Source organism: Myotis lucifugus, unplaced genomic scaffold (genome assembly GCF_000147115.1).
Source record: "Myotis lucifugus unplaced genomic scaffold, Myoluc2.0 scaffold_1, whole genome shotgun sequence".
NCBI classification, from domain to species: Eukaryota; Metazoa; Chordata; class Mammalia; order Chiroptera; family Vespertilionidae; genus Myotis; species Myotis lucifugus.
The window spans coordinates 4,703,838-4,727,895 of NW_005871049.1; the positions used below are offsets into that span (position 1 = coordinate 4,703,838).

Sequence of the window (24,058 nt, forward strand, 5' to 3'; positions counted from 1 at the left end):
CTAGACTAGTTGGCTAGTAGAATAAACAGGCTTATCACTATTGTAACTCCAGGAAGCTGTCTCAGACCCACTGTATAATATCTAAGAGATGTTTATGGCATTTTGATTCTTTCATCTATAAAAAAGGAGCCTGGAGAAGGTTTTTTAAAGCACTTTCCCACCCCTTATATTAATTCCTTCACAATTTAGTTTTAGGCATATCAAAGAAATATGTGTCTATAACTTACTATTGTATTGTATTTATTATGCTGAATCAATATGTTATCACAATTTTAAAATCATGTCCACATCGAAACCAGCCCCAGGCAGTGTTGGCTGGAAAGGACACTGGGGGCAGTAGCACTTGGCTAAACGCTTCCTTCTCTTGCTGTACAGGCAGCTTCCTTAACTGTGGACTCTTGTTCTGAGAACCAAGAACCAGGATACTGCACTGTCAGTAACGTGGCCATCTCAGATGATTGGTACGTACAACTGTTAGTTTGATCTTTACCATTACTTGACATTAAAAAGGAAATTACACAATTGAAAGTAATTTTGTTATGCAAAGTATTACATCAAAATTTAAGGTATTTCATCCTCTCCAAAGAGATTGTTGTGCTGCAAAGTAAAAAGTTAATAAGTAGTGTACAAAATTTGTTTTTAAAAAGAAGGTGTGAAATGAAGTGGCCAGGATGAGAATACAGCTGCAGAAAGGAAAGATGCACATAGCCTAGACTCTAAGGATCCTGGTGAAATAGTTGCATGTGACTTGGGTCCTGCAAGGCTAGGATAAGGGCTCCACCCCTTTTAGACACAGTCTCTGAACGTTGTATGTGACAAGTTCTGACAGATATTTATCAATAGCACTTCAAAGTGGAACACATCATGACCCTATCTAAAACATAAGTAACTTTAGTAGAAATAGTAACAAACAGAAAAATAAACAGTGTCACATAATCCCTTGCAGTAATCAATTTATTGACATTCCTTATCATCTCTGTAGTGAAGGGAAAGCGTAATCTGACATTAACATTAGAGTTGTCCCTACTCCTAATGCATTTTATATTCTTTCTGATAGTGTGCTCCTTGCTAATTCAACATAGTTATATACATCCCACTTGACTATCTGCAAATACCATTTCTATAAGTTTTATTATTATTCAGACCTTAAATAACCCTGTAGGTATCTGTCTGGTGGACATTACCTACACATCGGTAATGTTTTCCACTCAAATTTACCATCCTATGACACCTGCCAGAAAAAGTTATCTTCACACTTTTTTTAAATGAAACCTGCTAAAATCTATCATGTCGGTACTAACATACTTTTCTTTCTTATGAAGGACTCTTGACGTTCAGCCAAATCGAGTCACAGTTGGAGGTATCAGATCGCTAGACCCAGTTCTTCAGAGGAGAGGACACGTGGAAAGCCATGATTTCATTGGGTGCATCATGGAGTTTGCAGTGAATGGAAGGCCTCTGGAACCCAGCCAAGCTCTGGCTGCTCAAGGCATCCTAGACCAGTATGGCAATTTTATTTCTTACCCTTTTAAAGAAAATGCAAAAAGTGTATGATAATTGACCATCAAATTATGAAATTGCTGTGTCCAAAGCCCTAAAAGTATCCATTCTTCTGTATCTGCATGATCAAAGGTTAGAGTGGTAGTATGTGTACATAATTTGTTGCCTTGATATATGCCTTTTTATAAGGAATAGTCTAATAGTGATTTCCCCTCAAATCGTGCTTCATGTGAATTATATATTTTATGACTTTTCAGAAAATTTGTAAATTGAAATTGAATTCTCTTTCAATGAGAATTTTTGTCTAATTTTCATCACTTTGTCATGAAAGTTTCTAAATTTAAGACTGGAGCTTCACTGGAAATATTACTTTATCTTATACTTAATAAGGTGAGCTTTATTTCTAAACATATCTTATTTTGATATGATGGATGTCATTCTCTTTGAATATGTTCGAATAAAGAGACTTAAAGACTAATTATGTCAAAGCTCCCAAATTTGAGAATTCACTTTTATTTTTTAAATTTCAGATTTATCTGGTGTCTACAAAGACCAACATTTATTGATATCTTATATGCACCAGCAGTATTTTTAGCATTTTACACTACCAGTTCTTTTAACCTTGACAATCATTTTGTGAGGTAGATGTACTTTCATTTCACAGATGAAGTAACTGAGCTACTTAGACTTGTAAAATCTTGCCCCAAGTCAACCAGCTAGTGAGTTAAATCCTGAGGTGGGCACCTGGCCTGGAGCTCCTGAGGAGTTTGTAGCCTGTTTAAATTCATGTTTACTAACCTCGAGTGTGGACATAATATTGCCTGGCAGTTTAGTGTATTCCCCTAGCTTAATAATTTTCACACTCTCTTCATGACTAGATCATGCTTCCTCTTTCCACAGACCTCAAACATCCCCTGCCTCTTCTTCTCAGCTAATGAATTTGCTTCCAAAGTTCAGAAAGTTTTACAGTCGAATGAAAACTCCCCAAAGCTCATTCCTCCACGTCTGCCCATGTGTCCTATAGCATACTTTGTAACCTGTTATGAATGAACTCTTCCTACTCCCACAAAGACCAAGCAATAGCCTGCATCCCACAAACTTTCTAAAAACAGTGCTCCAGCACTCAACTGTTTTTTTCTCATCTCACTTCATGCTGTTATGTCACCCATTTTATTTAAAAAAAAAAAAAAACACCTTTATTAATCCCATTTTCCTTTTTTCTACCACCTTAATTCTCTATCTTTGAAAAACTGGTCAATCTTTATCAAAGTGATTATTCACTTCTTTTGCTAAAATCAGTGGTCAATTCTCATCATATTTGAATGTCAGCAATATTAGGAACAGTCCACCACTCTCTCTCCCTAAAAGTAGTTTATCAGTTTGTGCACATGGCATACTCCTGGTTTCCTACTATAATTCTTCCTTTCTCCTCCTTAATCTCCTCTAGGTTGTATCTATTTTCATTCTTGAAGTTACTTTTTATATAGTCCTTGGATTTAGCTACTATCTCTAAAGCCGGTGGCCCTTAAATAGTTATCATCAACTTGGCCTGTCCTCTGAACTTCATGTCCAACACCCTACTCAACTTTCCATGTGTGATTTTCTAACAAATATCACAAACTTTAGTTTAAAACTGAACTTCAGGCCCTCCTTCCTGACTCCTCCCAACCTCCTCCTTCCACAGATTTCCTCTCAGGTAGTAATAGCTCAATCTACCCACCGGCTCAGCCAAAACTTTTAGACTTACCTTTGGCCCCTCTCTTTCTGACACATGTCACATCTAATCTACCAGCAACCAGAATGATATTTTAAAAACAACATAGTTCCTACCCTGACGTACCAGTCCTTCATGGTCAGGCCTCCCCCTTAACTCCTCACTACATCGACTTACACTCTTACACTTCCCCTTGTCTCTGTGCTCTAACCATGTTGGGCCCCTTGGTGTTCCTCACACATGACAGGGCTTTCTCACTGACTGTTTCCTCTGCCCAGAACCATCTTCTACCAGATTTACTTTGCTCTCTCACTTTGTTTAGGTCTTTATAAAAGTGATGGGTCCTTCCTTCACTGCCTAATCTAGAGACCCAGCAACCCCTAAAACCCCCAATACCCATTCTCTGTCTCACCATTTCCATAGAACTTCCATCTTTGAACATTTGTCTAAATTTGTTTTTTGCCCATTTCCCCCACAGGAAAAACAAATATTCCATGAATACATGGGGTTTTTTCATCACATTATCTCCATGCTTGGCATAGCGCTTGCTATACAGAAGACATTTGATAAACATTAGTTGCATGAGTTGTCTGGTGGAGGAGATGTGCCTTCAAATAAATATGTAGCCCAGAGATCACATTAACTACAGTGGTTATTGGGCCAAGATGACTTGCTCCATTTAAAATTAATTTAAACAAAAAATTATCACCTCTTTTTCTTTACCGTGTAAGGTGTTACTCTGTTTAATCTTCTCCTTTATGAATGAGGCAGGTCATTTGTCACAGTTTGATTAGATGCTATAAATGTTGTCACTTGAGTTTCAAAGAATTGAATGCACGAAACAAAGCAGGTTAATAAACATTTGTGTTTAATTTTAACACATTTCTCCCACCTGGTCTTGTGATTTCTGAGTCTTTGTTGTGACTTGCTTTCAGATGCCCCAGACTGGAAGGCGCGTGTACTCGCAGCCCCTGCCAGCACGGCGGCACGTGCACGGATTACTGGTCATGGCAGCAGTGTCACTGCAAAGAGGGGCTGACTGGCAAATACTGTGAAAAATGTATGCAAGCGTCTCACCTTTCACTGGAAATTATAGTAACTATGACAATATAGATATATGCTCCTAAACAAGGAATTAAATTATGTTTTCATTCTAAATATTGAAAATATTAAATGGGCAATCATCAGTGAATATAGTGACATTTTAAAATTTGTATTTTTAACTTGAGGAAGAGTGACATCTTTTTAAAATGATTTACTAAATACATCATTCGTTTCCTTTTTAATATATATATATGTATTTTTTTCCCATTGATTTCAGAGAGGAAGGGAGGGGGAGAGATAGAAACATCAATGATGAGAGAGAATCATTAATGGGCTGCCTCCTGTAAGCCCCACACTGGGGATTGAGCCCACAACCTGGGCATGTGCCCTTGACCAGAATCGAACCTGGGACCCGTCAGTCTGCAGGTCGACGCTCTATCCACTGAGCAAAACCTGCTAGGGCTCTATTTTAAAATTATATCACTTATGTTTGGTTTACCTTTAGGAAAGCTAGGCAATCTACAAGGCCAGGGGCTTCATATTATCTGCCTTTTGGCAATATTTCTCTGGTGAATATTTTATATTTGGTAGAAAAATAGTATGATAAATCACTGAACACAGGACTCAAAACATCATACAATGCATTATAATCTATTACAATTAAAATGATACTTGAATTTTAACTTTCAATTATTAAAATTGGTTTTAAATCCTTTTATTAGTGATTTGTTTCTAAACCCTAATGTTAATAAGATATTAATGATGTTCAAGCCATCATTAGACTGTGGCTTTTTCTAATTTCAAGCTGTACATCCACTAACTATCCAACCCTAATGAGCTCTCTTTTATAAAAATTGCTTCATTTTCTAATAAGAGGTTAGTACTGAAATCACTGCATTTAACTGACTACTTTTTAAAAGAGTCATTTGGTTCTATTATAATATGAGAATAAATAGAAATTCATGATTAAATTAAGGACACTATAATAAAAAATGTTAGTAGAAGAGGTATAATTGTGTTTAATTATTTAGGTTAAAATCACAACATAGCAAAAGGACTTTGACGCATATTTTTTAAAGTAATGAGTATTTAATAAGTAGGAGCCAAATTATATCTGAATATGAAATGTGTCATTGGCTTTAGAAATATCTTGCTTTGAAAAAAATGTAATTTACATACTATAAAATTTGCCTTTTTGACATGTACCATTGAATGCTGAAGCCCTTTTATGCTAATTTGATGCTTTTTCTTTAGCTATGGTGCTATAACAAACTGCCACACTTCAGTAGTGTGAAAACATTATCAAATTATGATAAGTCATAATTATAAATGATGATAAATTAAATTCTGTATGATTATTACTAATCATAAAGTCAGTTACAAATATAAATATGTGATTATTTTTTCTTCAAGTTTCTAATTGCTAGAGACTTTAAAGATTGCAAAGCACTTTAACTATGAAAATATATATTCATTTATGAATTTTGGAAACACAGTAAACCATTATAAATAAATAATGATTCACTGTGTTTCCCCCAAATTTTAACAGGTGGCAATCTCTTCAGATATTCATAATTTATATCAAGTATCAAGTATTTATTGAATATTTCCCAAATGATTAATGTGTGTCATAAAATGTTTTACATTTCATGGTTCTGAAATGGATTTAAGCATTTGAAATCAACTCCTACAATAATTCACATGTGGCAATTCTTTTTTCAATAGGAGAATTGGGAGACATTAATTCTAAACACAATATTTTTATTGTCCCTTTTTATAATGTTTTGTCACCTATTGACACTCTTTAGGAAATAATGGGTGCATTTATTTGTCCCTTTCTTTGCTGGCTTGCAGCTATTACTCCTGACACTGCCTTGTCATTGGAAGGCAAAGGGCGCTTGGACTACCACATGAGTCAGAATGAGAAGCGGGAATATCTGTTAAGACAGAGCATACGGGGGGCCACGATGGAGCCTTTTGGTGTGAACAGTCTGGAAGTAAAGTTCAGGACGAGAAGCGAGAATGGCATTTTAATCCATATCCAAGAAAGCAGCAATTATACTACTGTGAAGGTAAGATAAAAGCTAATGGTGACTTCATTTGATTAGACCGCCTGCTGTGTCATGGTTTAAATCACTTCTCCCACAATTTCTGTCCTCTGCTCTTACAGCCCATTAGAGTTCCGACTGATGCTGGGCACTAGTCCAATATCGTCTATCTTAGCTATTTCCCAGGCATTGGCCAGAGTAACAAAGATCTGCATGCTTTGGTTTCTAAACACTTTTGTCTTGGTTTAGAGTAGAGAGCACTGCTAGGTAGGCCAGCAGGGAAAGAATTTGTTGCGATCTATGTTGTCTGATAAAAATTTATATTGCTTTTCCCCCTACTTTTAAACAAAGTAAAACAAAAGGATAATGTGTCTTTGAAAAGGAAAAATACTTTTCTCCAAGAATTATTTCAAACAATGGTATATGTACAGGGTGGGGCAAAAGTAGGTTTACAGTTGTTCTTATGGAAAATAATACAATGATTAATAAGTAATAATTTAAGAATAAACTCTGGCCGAGACCGGTTTGGCTCAGTGGATAGAGCGTCAGCCTGTGGACTGAAGGGTCCCAGGTTCGATTCCGGTCAGGGGCATGTGCCTGGGTTGCGGGCACATCCCCAGTGGGAGATGTGCAGGAGGCAGCTGATCGATGTTTCTCTCTCATCGATGTTTCTAACTCTCTGTCTCTCTCCCTTCCTCTCTGTAGAAAATCAATAAAATATATTTTAAAAAAATAAAAATAAAAAGAATAAACTCTGTTTCATGTACTCACAACTCTAAACCTATGTTTGCCCCACCCTGTACATTTAAGGGCAGGACTGCAATAAGGGCAAACATTTGAAATTATCTGGCTTTACTCTGGAGCATATTTTCAACTTACCTCCTGGTAAACCTTGTGAAATTAAGTATCTTTAGAATTATTATAAGTAAAATTATAGCTAAATTCTCCAAATCTCTAAATAAATATTTTTAAACATCATATTTCATGAAAACAGTGGATTGATTTATCATTAAGCTTTTACATCATTTCTTATTTTTTTCTTGATTGTAAATGAGGCACTGCACTGGTGAATAATTTCATTAGACATGCATTTTCCATCAACTCAGAATTCTTTATTCCTAAAACGATCATTCTGCTTTCTATCCCACAAAAAAGACATCTCTGAGATAACCATTTTCTTCAGTTTAGTTATATTGATTGCTTTCTACATTACTTTGTATATTATAATTCTACTCATAATTTTATATGAGTTTTGGTAAATTCTTTAAGAAAACAAACCTAAATTTCCTGAATTTTTTTCACCTATAAAGCAATATTTTGAAAATTACTAGAAGCTTAGCTAATAAAGCCAAAAGCAAAATGCATAGAAAAGCGCTAGGTTTAATTCACATATAATACTAAAAATAAAAACATGTTCACCTTTAAACTTCAGCCTCTTTATTCTCAAAATTTCTCTTTATTCAAGCCAACTCTGGTTGGTATGTTCCATGTACACATCTTTAATAAGAAGTAGAAAATACCAATCTTTTAAAAATTATCCTATCTAATAAAGAAGGAATATGCAAATTGACCATCACTCTGTCACAAAGATGGCGGCACCCATAGCCACAAGATGGCAGTGCCCAGTCCCCTCAGCCCCACCGGATTCCCCCAGTCCTTTCAGCCCCACCGGGGAGGTGGCAGGCACGTGGTGTGGCCGGGCGGGTTCGGCCACTCCTTGTGCCTGCCGGGAGTCCCACAGTCCTTTCAGCCCAGCCGGGGGTTGGCAGCAGGCGCATGGTGCGGCCGGACCTGCCCTCAGCCCCCCAGCCACCAAGGGCCAGCCCGAGGCACAGGCAAACCTTGGATGTCAGCTGTCCAGCGCCTTGGGCCAGCCCGAGGTGCAGGCAAGCCTCGGATGTCAGCTGCCCAGCCAACGCCTGAGGTGCAAGCAAGCCTTGGATGGCGGCTGCCCAGACGCCTAGGACCATCTGAGGCTCAGGTGACCAGGGCCGGCCGAGGCTTGTGCTGCCGACAGTGGCAGCAGCAGAGGTGTGCTGGGGGCATCGCCTTCCCCTGATCGCTGGGTCGCCTCCTTCCCCTGAGGGCTCTCGGACTGTGAGAGGGGGCAGGCCGGGCTGAGGGACCCGCCTCCAGTGCATGAATTTTTATACACTGGGCCTCTAGTCATATTATAATCCCCTAGTCTAGTCATTCCCATCTGGGGGTGATGTTACCTTGGATGGACACTTGGCAATGTCTGGAGACAATTTTTATTGTCCTGGTTTGGGGGGATGGCATATCTCTAAACATCCTACAGTGCACAACACAGCATCCCACAAAAAAGAATCATTCAGTTCAAAATGTCATTGGTGCCAGAGTGAGAAACTGCCCTAACCCAGGCCTAAGGAACGTCTTCAGCCTGTAACTCTACCTCCACTATGGAAACAAAGAGCCAGTTCCCGAATTAACGGAGCAACTACAAAACAAAGCATGCGAGTCATTGTATAATGTTATTAGTTGGTGTTTATCATTTTCATTGGAAAGTGTATTAAAAGCCAAGAAAACAAAGAAGCAGAGAGAGGAGTAGACCTGCATGTCTATAGGAAATGTTTTATATGCGTTCAGAGGCGCTGACATGGAGGTCTGCGCATTATCCGTTAAGCTGCTTCCAAGTCCTTGTTCCATTTAAATGACATGTGAACATTTTCTGTACAGTATCTCCTTAAGCCAAGACATGCAAAATGCAATGTGGTTGAAGACACCAGGGGCAGCCTTTCCTCTTCCTTGAGGAAGAGGCTGAATGTCAGGATCCATTTTTGTCACCATAAAATCTTGCATTTCCCGCAGCCCGGCAGCAGGCTGCTTCTCCAGATTGTGTGCCCTGGGTAGTGAGTGCTTTCGAAGAGAAGGGCAAAGTCAGTGCAAACGAATAAAATAATGACTAAAGAGACCAAAAGGCACATTTCTTTTGTATGAAATTTTGAAAAGCATCTTTTCAGAGATGAAAGGGGCTTGGCAGGTGAAGTAAGTAGATTAAAAACAACAACAACCAGAACCAGTGAATCAGGAGGAGTCAGTAGACAGGAAGAGGGTGACTGTTGGGAGCAGGCATGCTATTTGGATGACAGGAATACGATGTGCTTGTGCAGCCTGGGAGCCAGTTCAAATGACTTACTTATCAGCCAGCTTATCAGTGGCCACGGCCCCTGGTTTTCTTCTTTCTTTCCTTTGGCTCTCTTTCTGACAGTTTCTTTCTTCCTTTTTGCATACTCTAAATCAGCTTCTCTCTCTCTCTCTCTCTCTCTCTCTCTCTCTCTCTCTCTCTCTCTCTCTCTCCATCTCTCTCACACACACATTGCAAACACACACTTTCTGTGAAAATGAAAAAGGACGGGGTTGTAAACGGTTGTGGAGGAGAGGGTCAGTGGTGAATAGCAATAGCAATGCGAGAAGAGATGCGAATATATCAACAGAATCTGTCTGGATAAAAAAGAAATGAGGGTGAGGACATCTCAGCCAGAAAAGCAAAAGGAATGTCCGCTTGTGTATAGTGTGTTGACACTATAAAGTGTTCCCCAAATCTCCTGTCTGTCATGGCGTATTGTGTCTCTCCATGTTGGAGTTCTGTAATAACAGATGATGGACTTACTACTCCAAATCAATTCTGTGGTTTGGTGCAGAGCTTTTTGGTTTGTTTTGTTTCTAAGTGAGGCTAGGTATATTGTACAGACTTGGGATGAGGGATTCAGAGTTCTGTTGATTAAAAAATAAATGAATGAACAAAGCAAAACATTAGCAGGATGTTTGGAAAGTTAAAAAGAATACAGGAGTTTGGTAGAGCATTATTAGGGAAAAGGAAAACATGAAGAATGTTGTCATGTTCTTATTGAATCCACTCTGTGGTATATCCCAAAGACCCCTCTTCAGATAAAAGGATGATGAGTTGTGATCCATCAGGCGAGAAACACAGAGCTGGGAGAAGGCTCTTCCCAAGGCCGGTTTCCAAAAAGGACTCTGGCTACAACCAAAGACGAGTTGCTGTTTTTACCGCATGTCATGAGACGTTGCCCATTTGATGAAATGTTATTGTCATTTAACCACAACTCTCTTTTTTTCTATCTGAGTTTGGTACTGAAATATATTATTATCTAGAGAGACTGCTTTAATAAAATATTACAATATGAATAACATATGTAAATGTGTTAGGCATATTTTCCACAGTACAGATGTACTGACTTTTAGTTCTACCAGATGTGTTTGTTGCATGGAGAAATGGCATTTGATCTGAGTGACAACATAAACTGATCCATCCTTTCATGCCTGTCATTTGAGACATGGTGTCACTTCATCCTCCTGCCGGCACCAGCTCTGTCTGGGAGTTTGATGGGATGATGCTCTCTGAACCAAATGTTCATCTGCCTCATAAATTATTTTATTTCCTAAAGTGTCTAGGCGGAATACTGGAAACTTGGTTGGAAATGGGAGTAGGAGCATTCTGTTACCCAACGTTCTACTGGGCGAAGTAACAGAAACCGAATATCCCTTAGATAAATTGGAAGAGAGCCAAAGTGAAGACTTGCCCAGACACCTCATTATTAAGAACTCAACATTTATTCATCATAGTTCTTTTTAATCTCAATAACTGATGTAAATACTAGACATGATTTCTTTCTAAGATTTCAGTGTATCATATATGACAGGTGAAACAATTTATTTTTGTCTTTATTTTTCCAACTATTCTTCATTTTTATCTAAGAATTGACTTATTTTGCAAGTAGTTTTAATATTTTTATCATTATTGGCCATGTACTAAACTGACCAATTTTATTTACACTCACCATTGCCATTAAATTATAGGAAAGCATGCTCTGCCAGTATGGCTCAATTGATTGAGTATCGTCCAAGCACAAGAAGGTCACCCATTTGATTCTCTGTTAGGGCACATACTCGGGTTTCTGGTTCAATCCCTGGTCGGTGCATGTGCAGGAGGCAACCAATTGATGTTTCTCCCCCACATTGATGTTTCTCTTCCTCTCTCTCCCTTTCGCTTTCTCTTTCTAAAATCAACAAAAACATATTTTTTGAAAAATTATAGGAAATCATTAAAAAATTAATTTACTTATCTTAAAAGGGCCATTCATCTCATTACTATCTCAATTGTGTTCTGGAAGATAATTCTCTGCATCTTGAATAATTAAGTACAAATATAATAATACCTTGAAAACAATTGAAACTATTGAATGTGAAGGTATATGCTACCTAAAATCATAGAGCTTGATAGGTAAGTATACTCTAATATATTCAGTCTCTTCATCTATTATAGCTGCTTTGAACTGACCAATATTTTAAGGTTTTACTTTGTTTTTATTCAAGTATGTTAAAGTTTAATTGTACATTGTCTTTACTATGTTTATAGATTAAGAATGGCAAAGTACATTTTACATCAGATGCAGGAATTGCTGGGAAAGTGGAGAGAAATATTCCTGAGGTGTATGTTGCTGATGGCCACTGGCATACCTTTCTAATCGGAAAAAATGGAACAGCCACAGTACTGTCCATCGACAGGATATACAACAGAGATATCGCCCACCCTACTCAGAATTTTGGTGGCCTCGACGTGCTCACTATATCCCTTGGAGGAATTCCACCCAATCAAGCTCATCGAGATACTCAAACAGGTAAATGCTCATGCTGAGTACAATCACAAAGAAAAGGTAAAGCTGTTTCTCTAAAAGTAATCAGATTTCTGGTAACACCTATTATGAGTATTCTAAGAATGTCATCGCTATCCTTGGAAAGTTTATAATGAATTATCGGCCATCACTTACCTTAGACATTTGCATTTGTTCTACCAAGTCATAGTTCAGCCCATGGTGTTTTGATGTTTCTTTGTCCACCAAGCATCTATTTATATATTTATTCACTTATTCATTCATTTGTTCATTCACACAACAGATAATTCTGAACCCTATGCTGGCTACTGGGAGTGCAATGGTGGACTTAATAAATAGCCACTTTCCTCATAGAACACAAGGCCCAATAAGGGAGACAAACATTAATCAAATCATTATACAAGTAAATATATTATTTTAAGCTATAACAAATGATGTGAAGGGAGAATATAGAATTATAAGAGATTTCCCAAAAGAGGAAAAAGGGAAGCTTTCCTGGAAAATTGGCATTTGTACTTAAATCTGAATTATAAAGATGAAGATAGGAGAATATGAAAGATTGAATTATTTTGATAGGAACTAAAAAAAAAAGTAGAATAATTCAAGAGTAATTCAGCACCTTGGGGGCTGATGTCACAGGTAAAGGATGAAGTAGGTCCTTCTAAAACATGATATAGTTTTGTTCTTATTCTCAGAACAGTGGGAAGTTAACTAAAAAATTAGTCTTAAAAGTGTCCCATGATGTTAAAGATCTTTCAGGCTCTGCCATGGAGAATGTGTTGGAGGAGAATACCAGTGAACTTGCATAAATTACCTGGGAAAACATTGCAGTGATGTGAGCTTTGACTAGTGTGGTGGAGAGGGGTTGTACAGAAATGGATAGGGAAAAAGTATTTTTAAAAATTTAAGTCAACCAAACTGTTGGTGATTTTGGTAAAATTCAAGGAAGTTTCTGACTTTTCCACTAGAAGAAGGCTAGTTCCGCTGAGAAAGGCAAGTGCAGAAGAGTACAAAAAGAAGCAGGTCTATGGGAAATATCAAGATTTGGTAGGGCACATTTTGGGTGTGGAGCACCATTGAGAAAGACCTTTTGGTAGATGGGCTAGATTGAGGAGTGGACTTCCCCTGAAAATCCATTAGGAGTTATCAGTGTCAAGCAGGTAATTGAAGTACTGAGCATGGATATGATTGAATGAGAAAGAAAGGAGCCTAAAAGGAAAACGGAGAGAGTAGGAGCAAATGCAGGAGATGTCTCAGCTCATGGAAAAAGAATGGATGAGGGACGGAAAGGTCACTGGGATGGAATGATGCATCAGTAAGAGGAAAATTGAAAAATGCATGAGAGAGTAATGGAGTTAGGGCATCAAAGTCCAAGTCCAGGCCATAAGTCATTTATATTTAGCTTATTTGAGAATAGGAATGTTCATCCTTTGGGGTGTTTTAGAAAAACAAATCAATGTAAATCAGGCATTTTATTAGTGACAAAATAGAGTCTTGGGCTAATAGGAACATTAGCAAGGTTAGCACACTCTAGTCTAGCAACGTTTTCTCAACTTCTTAAAAAAATAATCTTCACCTTCTAAGGAGCCATTGTAGATCTTTTTTCTAACCCCCAATATCCCCACCTCATGAGATATAGACTTATACTCTAAATCTGCCCTCTCAAGATCCACAAACCACTATAATAGCGAAGGCATTTCTCTTGCTTCCTTTTTTTGCTCAGCTCCTTGGGAGCAATATCACCTCCATTGAGAATGTACGATCTAATGATGGAATCCATTGGCCTATTTTGTGTTCTTTATAAGTATTTGTTAAAATAAATTTTATTTCTACGTATGCAGTTCTTGGTATAGAGACTACAAAAATGAAACAAATAGATGACCAAATAAATAAAAAGAAGGAGAAAAAGCAAATCCAGCCCATCTGGGTCATCCATAAATGTTGGGGAAGAGTGGGATCTGAGCGATCCTCCCCAATTTCCTTGTGGAAGTCTTGCTAAGAAGTTAGCGTGTCAGATGCACAGATGTATTGCCCTGGAGCTGGATGATGGCTCCTAGACGGCTGTCTCTAAGCGCCTGTGACATGATTGTGAAGCTTCTCTTGACCAGATTCCATCACAGCCTCTGGTTTTCTCTAAATCGGCCCACGGCTCCTTCTCCCCGCAGGGTTCGATGGCTGCATCGCCTCTATGCTGTACGGTGGAGAAAGCCTGCCTTTCAGCGGGAAGCACAGCTTGGCCTCCATCTCCAAGACGGACCCCTCCGTGAAGATCGGCTGTCGTGGGCCCAACATTTGTGCCAGCAACCCCTGCTGGGGCGACTTACTGTGCATCAACCAGTGGTACGCCTACAAGTGCGTGCCCCCCGGGGACTGCGCCTCCCACCCCTGCCAGAACGGGGGCAGCTGCGAGCCAGGCCTGCACTCCGGCTTCACCTGTAGCTGCCCGGAGTCGCACACAGGGAGCACCTGTGAGACGGTGGTGGCCTGCCTCGGTGTCGTCTGTCCTCAGGGGAGGGTGTGCAAAGCCGGAAGCCCCGGAGGGCATGTCTGTGTTCTGAGTCAGGGCCCCGAAGAGATCTCCCTGCCTCTGTGGGCCGTGCCCGCCATCGTGGGTAGCTGCGCCACCGTCCTGGCCCTCCTGGTCCTCAGCCTGATTCTTTGCAACCAGTGCCGGGGCAAGAAGACCAAAAACCCCAAGGAGGAGAAGAAACCGAAGGAGAAGAAGAAAAAGGGGAGTGAGAACGTGGCCTTCGATGACCCAGACAACATCCCCCCCTACGGGGACGACATGACGGTGCGGAAGCAGCCTGAGGGGAACCCCAAGCCAGATATCATTGAGAGGGAGAACCCCTACCTCATCTACGACGAGACCGATATCCCCCACAACTCGGAGACCATCCCCAGCGCCCCCCTGGCCTCCCCGGAGCAGGAGATCGAGCACTACGACATCGACAACGCCAGCAGCATCGCCCCTTCGGACGCAGACATCATCCAGCACTACAAGCAGTTCCGCAGCCACACCCCCAAGTTCTCCATCCAGCGGCACAGCCCCCTGGGCTTCGCGCGCCAGTCCCCCATGCCCCTGGGGGCCAGCAGCCTGACCTACCAGCCTTCCTACGGCCAGGGCCTGCGAACCAGCTCCCTGAGCCACTCCGCCTGCCCGACGCCCAACCCCCTGTCCCGGCACAGCCCCGCGCCGTTCTCCAAGGCCTCCACCTTCTACCGGAACAGCCCGGCGCGGGAGCTGCACCTCCCCGTGCGGGACGGCAACGTGGCGGACATGCACGGGGACGCCTGCCAGCCGGGCATCTTCAACTACCCCACGAGGCTGGGCAGGAGGAGCAAGAGCCCCCAGGCCCTGGCCCCGCACGGCTCTCGACCCGGGAGCCGCTTGAAGCAGCCCATGGGGCAGATCCCTCTGGAATCCTCGCCGCCCGTGGGACTGTCCATCGAAGAGGTGGAGAGGCTCAACACCCCTCGCCCGAGGAACCCGAGCATCTGCAGCGCGGACCACGGCCGGTCTTCCTCGGAGGAGGACTGCCGGCGGCCGCTGTCCAGGACCAGGAACCCCGCCGATGGCATCCCCGCTCCCGAATCTTCTTCCGACAGCGACTCGCACGAGTCTTTCACCTGCTCGGAAATGGAGTACGACCGGGAGAAGCCGATGGTCTACACTTCCAGGATGCCCAAGCTCTCGCAAGTCAACGAATCGGATGCAGACGACGAGGATAATTACGGCGCCAGACTGAAGCCCCGAAGATACCACGGCCGCCGGGCGGAGGGGGCGCCCGTGGGCTCGCAGGCGCCCGGCGTGGCCGACAGCACGCTGCCCCTGAAGCTCGGGCAGCAAGCGGGGAATTTCAACTGGGACAACCTCTTGAACTGGGGCCCCGGCTTTGGCCACTATGTGGATGTTTTTAAGGATTTGGCATCTCTCCCAGAAAAAGCAGCAGCCAACGAAGACGGCAAAAGTGGGACCAGTCAGCCGGTCCCCAAAGAGGGGGAAGCCGAACAGTATGTGTGAGCGCCGTGTGCTGGCGCAAAGGAGACAGGAACACAAGGGACGCCCCCCGCGGCCCGCAGGTCACCCACCAGGGCGGGTCGTGTTTGCAAAACCGGCCAGTCAGGGCTGGTGCTGGAGGGAAACTCAAAAATAATAGCCATGATGCTGCTGAAACCGGCGCAGAACAGCTCTGTCATTTGAACGCGCTCCGTTGCCTTTGTTGTCCTGCATGCTTCGTACGGTGTGACCGGTGACCGGGGCGCAGCGTTCGGAAAGGTTTTTCTTACTTGGCCAAGGCCCGCGTGGTGACTTTAAGCAGGAATAGCATTGCCGTTGCAGAAATGAACTTGTGGCTGTCACAGCGGGGTTGTGTATTGTTGCCGTTGTGTTACTATTGTTAACGTTTTGCTTTGCAGACCCTTGAGGGTTTAGCCAATCCCTGTAAAGTGTAGAAAAGAGCCCTCCTGCCCTTGAAGGAAAGACTAAGTATTAACGCTTCTCAGAATCGTAGCCTCCATATTCGATGTTTATCGGAAATGTCTGAAGGTTTGAATGCCTTGTACATGACCTTGGGTACTGAAGTTAAGTCATTGTGTTCAGCACTTTAGAACTTTCTTACGAAATTGTGTTAAAACTTCTGACTCTTTTCTGTGTAAACAGCGATGGTCTCATTTGCATCAGGCTTTCCACTAAGGAACAGAGTGATTGCATGTTGTCCCAGAACACTGCCGCCTGCTGCCGTGGAGGAAGGCCCCAGCCGCGCCTCTCAGAGACACTGTTGAAAGTTATTTATTGAAAAATGTTCTACGCTTTTAAATTTTTAAAGAATTGACCTAAGCAAAGCCTATGATTGGACACACTCTTCAACCATTTAGCATGTACCCTAAGTACCCAGTTTTTATAATTTATATAAAGTCAAATTTCATCACTTCTTACTTTCTGTCATTTTGTAGATCATTTTTTAATACCTTGTGAAAACGTGTTTTGGGTTTTGTTTTTTACACCTAAGCTGTGTTTTTGATACTGATATTTTCTTATGCTGAATAGTTTTCTTACTTTCCGGGAAGGTAAGAAAATACTTTTTTTACATTTGTTACTTATGTAACGTTCATATTTTTCACATTTTGATATTTGTAACATACTGTATGCTTTCTACTTGTAAATGCCAACAATAGAATTAAAATATTTATTTAAAATATGTTGCATTCAGAGCGTAATGTTACATTTTCATCTCTCAACATTATTTTCTTCCCCTGATTGAAAATAGTTTCTCCTTGTCAGTAGGGCATGGCAAGTTGAACCATATACATGGGTAACCTCATTTTCTTTCAAAAAAACCTGAGTGTGGATAATTGCCAGGACAGATATTTTAAGGTTGAGTTAGTGCATTCCTACCTGTCAGAGTTCTTGCACTTCCCAAGAGCATAATGAGTCTCGACTAGCCTGGGTCTTAGGGGACTGACTTGGTTGTGAACTTGGTGTAAGCATTCTGGCAATAAATGTTTGGAACTTCCCAGTAGAGTATGTTCACCGAAGGCCAGCTTTGGACCAGGCTTATAGTTATAGGAGCAGCAGTGAATTAAAGCTAATTATGGGAAAATGTCTGGGTTTCATTTTCTCCCAAATTTTCCTTTAAGTCCAGTGGTACAGAAAGAATGGCAGTGAAAGCTCACCTCCTCATGCCCGTCTAAGTCCTTGATCACTCCGCTGCATAAATTCGAAACAAATTCTGCCGACCTTAGCCAAGACAAACTTCTATCTGCAGGTAGTTACCCAGGAGCGAAACAATTCAGGAAAGGAGCCCAGCCCAGGACAGGATCCATCTGTGCATAAATAGTCACATCTGAAAAACAGGACTTCTGCAAGTCACCACACAGTCTCAGAACTTGTTATTAAACATCTGCCCCAGACCTAACATTTGCTGAGAACATTATTTTCCAACTGCACCACTGACTGGCCTACATTGAATAGGGTTTGAACAATATGTATAAGTTTTTAGTAAATAAAATAGTTTTAAATCAGTACCAACAAACTGAAATTTAGGCCAGAATTATTTGGTCATTTAATAACGTTGGGACTGCATTTTCGGTTTCAGAAGAGAAAATCAAATGTGGGTTTAATCTAAATTAGAACAGTCCTATAATGTGGTTTAGCCTGAGTGTAAGACACTAAATTTTTTTGTCACCTGTGAGGAGCAAACATGTTGTAGTATTTCCCTATGAATGCTGGTATTATGAATTTGTGAGCCAAATGTGGGAACATGTTGATTGCATGGTATAACTCAAAACAGAATACCGTTTTTTCTCCAGAAACGCTGAAGCATCTCAATGTCTTCAAGGATATAAACTCCATAATTGAGAACAGAGCAAAAGTAAATTGATAAACACAATTACAGGAAGGGTTAAGGGGAAAGAACCTGACGCCAAGACTGTGTTCCAGTTCTTCAGAATTCTTTGTGAGATAGAGAATTGCCGTTTCCTTCATTAATCAATCCCAGTTTAGGAATCAGGATTTTCTAGGACAATTTCTTGTCTGGTTTTTCTTGGAAATCTTTTTCACTGAAGCAAAAACCATACTTAGAGCAAAACAAATCAGAAATGTATGGGACAAAAGTCTCACTTACAGTGGAGATTAATACTTCACTTACTGAAATAGTGAAGCGATGCAGCGTGTATTACGGTTACCGGAGATTATGGACAAATCGACAAGATAGCAATTCCCTCAAATATATGGCTAATAGTGGCCTATATGTTCACACCCAAAATCATGACCTCAGAATTTTAATCCAGCCCCTGTAAGGGTTTACTGGACCACCTGGAATGCAGTCATTCTTTGGGGCTTCTGTGCCTGGATTGTGAAAACGTTCTTTTCTTTCAGGCACACACTGCAAACACCTCTGTGGCCATGTGGCCAGGAGAGGCAGGTACTCGGCCTCAGATCTCTAGGCCTGGACTGGTGACCTGGCACAGGACTCGCTCCCTCACTTCTTAAAGAGCACATTGCTGCTGCTTTCAAGATTGTTTCTGGAATTTTCTAAATTAGCTGATTTCATCGATAGCTTATTCAGATCAATTAAAATTATTTTAAGATATGGAACCATCAGAAGGGCTTGGAATGCTTCTCCCTTACATGTTGCTATGAAAATGTTTCCCAACACCACACCACGGTTGGTGAGAAATGTAACTGACAAACTATTGAAAGTTATGTCCTTCATAAACAGTTTTTATAAAGGAAAATCAAATATATAACCATGTGATTTTATTACTTCCAGACACTCCATCTAAGAACAAGTCACTGTTTTTCATGAAAATGCATTTTTACTTACTTAAATTCAACATCCTGGTAAAATTAGTCTGTAAAAGGTGGAAATAATTCTTAAATTTTAAATCAATAATTCAGCAATGTGCTTTTTCTTTTCCCAATTTATGTTATAGATCTAATTTTAAAGGACTAACATTTCTAGATGATTAAATTTGCATTCCCTAGAAAAAATAAGCCTAAAATATAATGTGTTACAGCATACACTATTAGAGCTTTTAGTGTGAAAGAAAATATTAAAGTCTATGATAAATCTAGTATGTTTTATTTTAATTTCTCTGTGCTGGAAGTTTTATTCTTTTTTAAAAATTATCTTTATTGTTGAAACTATTACTGATGTCCTCCTTTCTTCCCCCCCCCCATTGACTCCCCTCACCCAGTGCCCACCCTCACCCCCCACTCTTAGGCCTTCACTGCACTACTGTCTATGTCCATGGGTTATGCATATATGCATTTAAGTTCTTTGGTTAATCTCTTCCCCTGCTCCCCTTCTCTCTGAGATTGGTCAGTCTGTTCCATGCTTCCATGTCTCTGGATCTATTTTGTTTGTAATTTTACTTTGTTCATTATATTCCACGTACAAGTAAGATCATATGATACTTGTCTTTTTCTGACTGACTTATTTCACTTAGCATAATATTCTCCAGGTCCTTCCATGCTGTCTCAAGGGATAAGAAATCCTTCTTTTTCATAGTTGCATTGTATACCATTGTGTAAATGTACCACAGCATTTTTATCCACTCATCTACTGATGGGTACTTGGGCTGTTTCCAAATCTTAGCTACTGTAAATAGTGCCACTATGAACATAGGGGTACATATATTCTTTCTGATTGGTGTTTTGTCTTAGGATATATTCCTAGAAGTGGGATCACTGGGTCAAATGGGAGTTCCACTTTTAATTTTTTGAGGAAACTCCATACTGTTTTCCATAGTGGCTGTGCTAGTCTGCATTCCCACCAGCAGTGTACTAGGGTTCCCTTTTCTCCACATCCTCACCAGCACTTGTCATTTGTTGATGGTAGCCATTCTGACAGGTGTGAGGTGATACCTCATTGTCGTTTTAATTTTCATCTCTCTGATGATTAGTGACTTTGAACATTTTTTCATGGGTTTCTTGGCCATCTTTATGTCCTCTCTAGAGAAGTGTCTATTTAAGTCTTCTGCCCATTTTTAAATTGGATTGTTTGTCTTCCTTTTGTTAAGTTATATGAGTTTTTTTATATATTTTGGAAATTTATATTTCAGATGGATCATTGGCAAATATGTTTTCCCATATAATTAAATTCCTTTTCATTTTGTTGATGGTTTCTTTTGCTGTGCAGAAGCTTTTTATTTTGATGTAGTTCCATTTGTTTATTTTTCCCTCATTTCTTTTGCCCTAGGACAGGGGTGGGCAAACTTTTTGTGAGTGTGTGCCAAAACCAGCAAAATCTCTGACTCAAAATTCTTCTGCATGTCAACCCTAATTTTTTGAGAACATGTTACGCCTACTTGATATCTCTTAAGGTGTACGTATGTGAAGAACCTTGAAGAAATAATAAAATTCATTCGAGTGACAAAAACACAGTATATGATGATGAAAAATACATTTATTTTTTAATGTATACATGTACACTGATAGTCCGACAGAAAACTATATGACTCCGTTTGATATTATCAGTGGGACTTTTGCTGCATCACTGATGACAGAGATTTTACATCAGGTTTGTATTTCGTGACCTTCAGAGATATGCGCAAGCTACTACTTTCATCCGTCAGGCTACTCCTATGACGAGACTTAACAAAATTCATCACTGAGAACAAAGGTTCACAAGCATATGTGGATGAAAACATGGAGAGTAATGCTGTTGCAAAGTTTTTTAAACAGAAAAAATTTTCTGGAATGGCATTCCAAGTCCCCAATAGTTCATTTTCGACACTTCTCTCTGGTACTCCTGTCTCTAATCGCTTTTTTTCAATGTTTTCCAAGTCAACTCTAAGGTCAATAAATTTCTGCTTACAAATTGAGCTACTCTGAAATTCAATCAACTGCATTTCAAAGTCAGCCATGTCTATCCATGAAAACATTTGTAAGTTTAGTTCCTCTAGTTTCATGCTGTCTGGAAACCTCATGCATTTTGCTGTCTCTTCCAGTTCTCTGAATTTCACAAATCTTGAGAAGAACTGCTCAATAGTTGACTCGATAATGTTTAAAAACAGCTTTTGAAGGCTTTGACAATCTGTTCTGATATCTTTTGGGAGGTCTTTGATGTACCTCTTGAGGTTTGGGAAATACCTAAATCTCTCACCATCCACATCCCTCTTAAAGACTTCCAGTTTCTTTTCAAAAGCCTTTATGTAACCAAACATAACATCAAGTGTGTTACCAGTTCCTTGTAATTTAACATTTAAGTCATTCAAATGTTCACAAAAATTGTAAATGGAAGATTATAAAAGAGGGTTTCACGTGCCAGCAAAACTTACTGGCATGCCATGTTTGGCACACGTGCCAGGGGTTGCCCACCCCTGCCCTAGGAGATGTATATGCAAACATATTGCTAGGAGTGATGTCTGAGATTTTGCTGCCTATGGTTTCTTCTAGGATGTTTATGGCTCTATGATTTACATTTAAGTCTTATCCATTTTGAGTTTATTCTTGTGTATGATGTAAGTTGGTGGTCTAGCTTCATTTTTTGCATGTACCTGTCCAATTTTCCCAACACTACTTATTGAAGAGACGGTCTTTACTCCATTGTATGCTCTTGACTGCTTTGTCAAATATTAATTGAGTGTAATGGCTTGGGTTGATTTCTGGGTTCTCTGTTCCATTCCATTGATCTATATGCCTGTTCTTGTGCCAGCATCAGGCTGTTTTGATTACAATGGCTTTGTAGTATAATTTGATACTTGGTATTGTGATACCTCTTACTTTGTATATTTCTTAAAGATATTTTGAGTGAAATGCCACATGATTAATAGTTTACATGGTTACCACTACTTAGCCAACTGGTAGTACTCATGGTTTATCAGTCCAGGAGTTATAGGTCAGTTTTATAAAGGAATCCAATAGTTTCATTTATTATTATTAAGGGGAAAGGCACACAGTTCCTGTAAATTTTGGTGCATACGTGTAAATATTAATGAATAAATCCTCACATAACCTGTGCATCTGTGATATCATTGCAAACAAATATATTCTTGACTAAAGACCATGAAATACAATAATGTCCTTCAACAGAGAAATAAACAGATATAAAGAAGTTCAGTGTCCTGGGTAAATCCATTTAATCACAAACAATAATTAGTACATTTTCCATGCCACACACTCATCTAAATCATGGGATAAAATAGTGAAGAAAACAAAGTACCTTCCTCCATGAAACTTGCAATGCAGTAGAGCAGATAGGCAATCAGCCAATAAATACAGCGATAAATGTGTACCTTAGTATCTAGTGGAGACAGGTGCCAGCAAGCCAACTGAAGCAGAGTAAGGGGGAGATGGTGATTTGGGCAGACATCTCTGAGGAGATGACATTGGAACTGAATGCTGAATAAGGCAAGAGAGGGAGCCAGGGACACACATGGGTGACACGGTGGCAGGCAAAGGCAGTGGCATGGGGACCCATGGGGAGGCATGGAGTGGGAAAACACTCCATGTTAGAGGAAGAGCAAGAGAGTCAATAAGCCGGATCATTGCCAATACATCAGCAAATACTGCGCCACAAAAACCTTGGGGATAAATGAATGTGAAGATAGAGTAAGAATGATAATTCAGAACAGACGCAGAAACAGAATTATTGTTGAAGCAAATCTTTATTTATGTGTATTATCTTGCAAAATAAGAGCATTTCCAAATGCAAAGTAATTCCTGAGAATGTAGATATACACTCACCGTGCACTAATATCTACAGTCCAGGGGATGAACATAGAGACGTGTGTAATGGAGATGAACATCTGTGATAACACCAGTAGAGTCATCCTGTTCCCAAGGACCAAGCCAAACCTGTAGGCATATTAATAGAAAGATAGATGACCAGAAGGCAGTCTATTTCCTTATTGCTGAGACATTTTTATATCCAAAGTATGAGATATCTCCTGATTAGGTGTTTACAGAAATTTTCATTTTAAAAATTTGACTTATTAAAATAAAGGAAAAATTTTTGAATGGAAGGAGATAGATTTATATTGGTGGGAGGAAATTATGGCAAATGCATCTGTAAGACACAAGGAGATATCTATGCCTGAATTCAAGGCAACTAACACCTGTCCAAATAAATTTTAATGAGTTTTTGTTGGTTTGTTTCTAATGAATGTAGTTAACTTTCATTTTTGCATCACTAATAAGCCTTGGTCAAAGTGTGTTCAAATTTCAGCAAGGATCCAAGTCCAGTGTCATGAATTAAGGATTAAGCTACAGACATACTTCTGGCATTTACCATGAAAACTCCTGAGGAAGTGTTTTATGTACTATACTGGAGGCCTGGTGCATGAATTTGTGCACTGGTGGAAGCCGGCCGGCCCGCCCCAATGGGGGCCCATTGGGCCAGGCCAGCGAGGGGGGGGGGCATGGGAGGTTCCCAATTGGGGTGTTGGGGGCCTATAGGGGACCAGATCAGGCTAGTTGGCTGCCACAGTGCGTGTCATAGCCACAGGTTGCTCTGGTCATTCTGATCGTTCTGCTGTTCCAGTCGCTGGGCTTTTATATATATATAGACTAGAGGCCTGGTGCATGAAATTCGTGCATGAGGGGAGGTCCCTCAGCCCAGCTTGCATCCTCTCGCAATCCAGGATCCCTC

General features: G+C 40.4%; 1 protein-coding gene across 1 annotated transcript in view; it reads left to right on the forward strand.

Annotated features, from left to right (window-relative positions):
• The window catches only part of FAT4 (FAT atypical cadherin 4), a 150,824-nt gene extending 133,665 nt beyond the window's left edge, over nt 1-17,159 (forward strand). The window contains exons 12-17 of the mRNA XM_014454892.2: nt 376-461; nt 1,323-1,502; nt 4,150-4,274; nt 6,113-6,330; nt 11,705-11,966; nt 14,126-17,159. Coding sequence (XP_014310378.1) covers nt 376-461; nt 1,323-1,502; nt 4,150-4,274; nt 6,113-6,330; nt 11,705-11,966; nt 14,126-15,984 — 2,730 coding nt within the window. The 3' untranslated portion in view covers nt 15,985-17,159. The remainder of the gene's footprint in view (nt 1-375; nt 462-1,322; nt 1,503-4,149; nt 4,275-6,112; nt 6,331-11,704; nt 11,967-14,125) is intronic.
• The last annotated feature ends 6,899 nt before the right edge of the window (nt 17,160-24,058 follow it).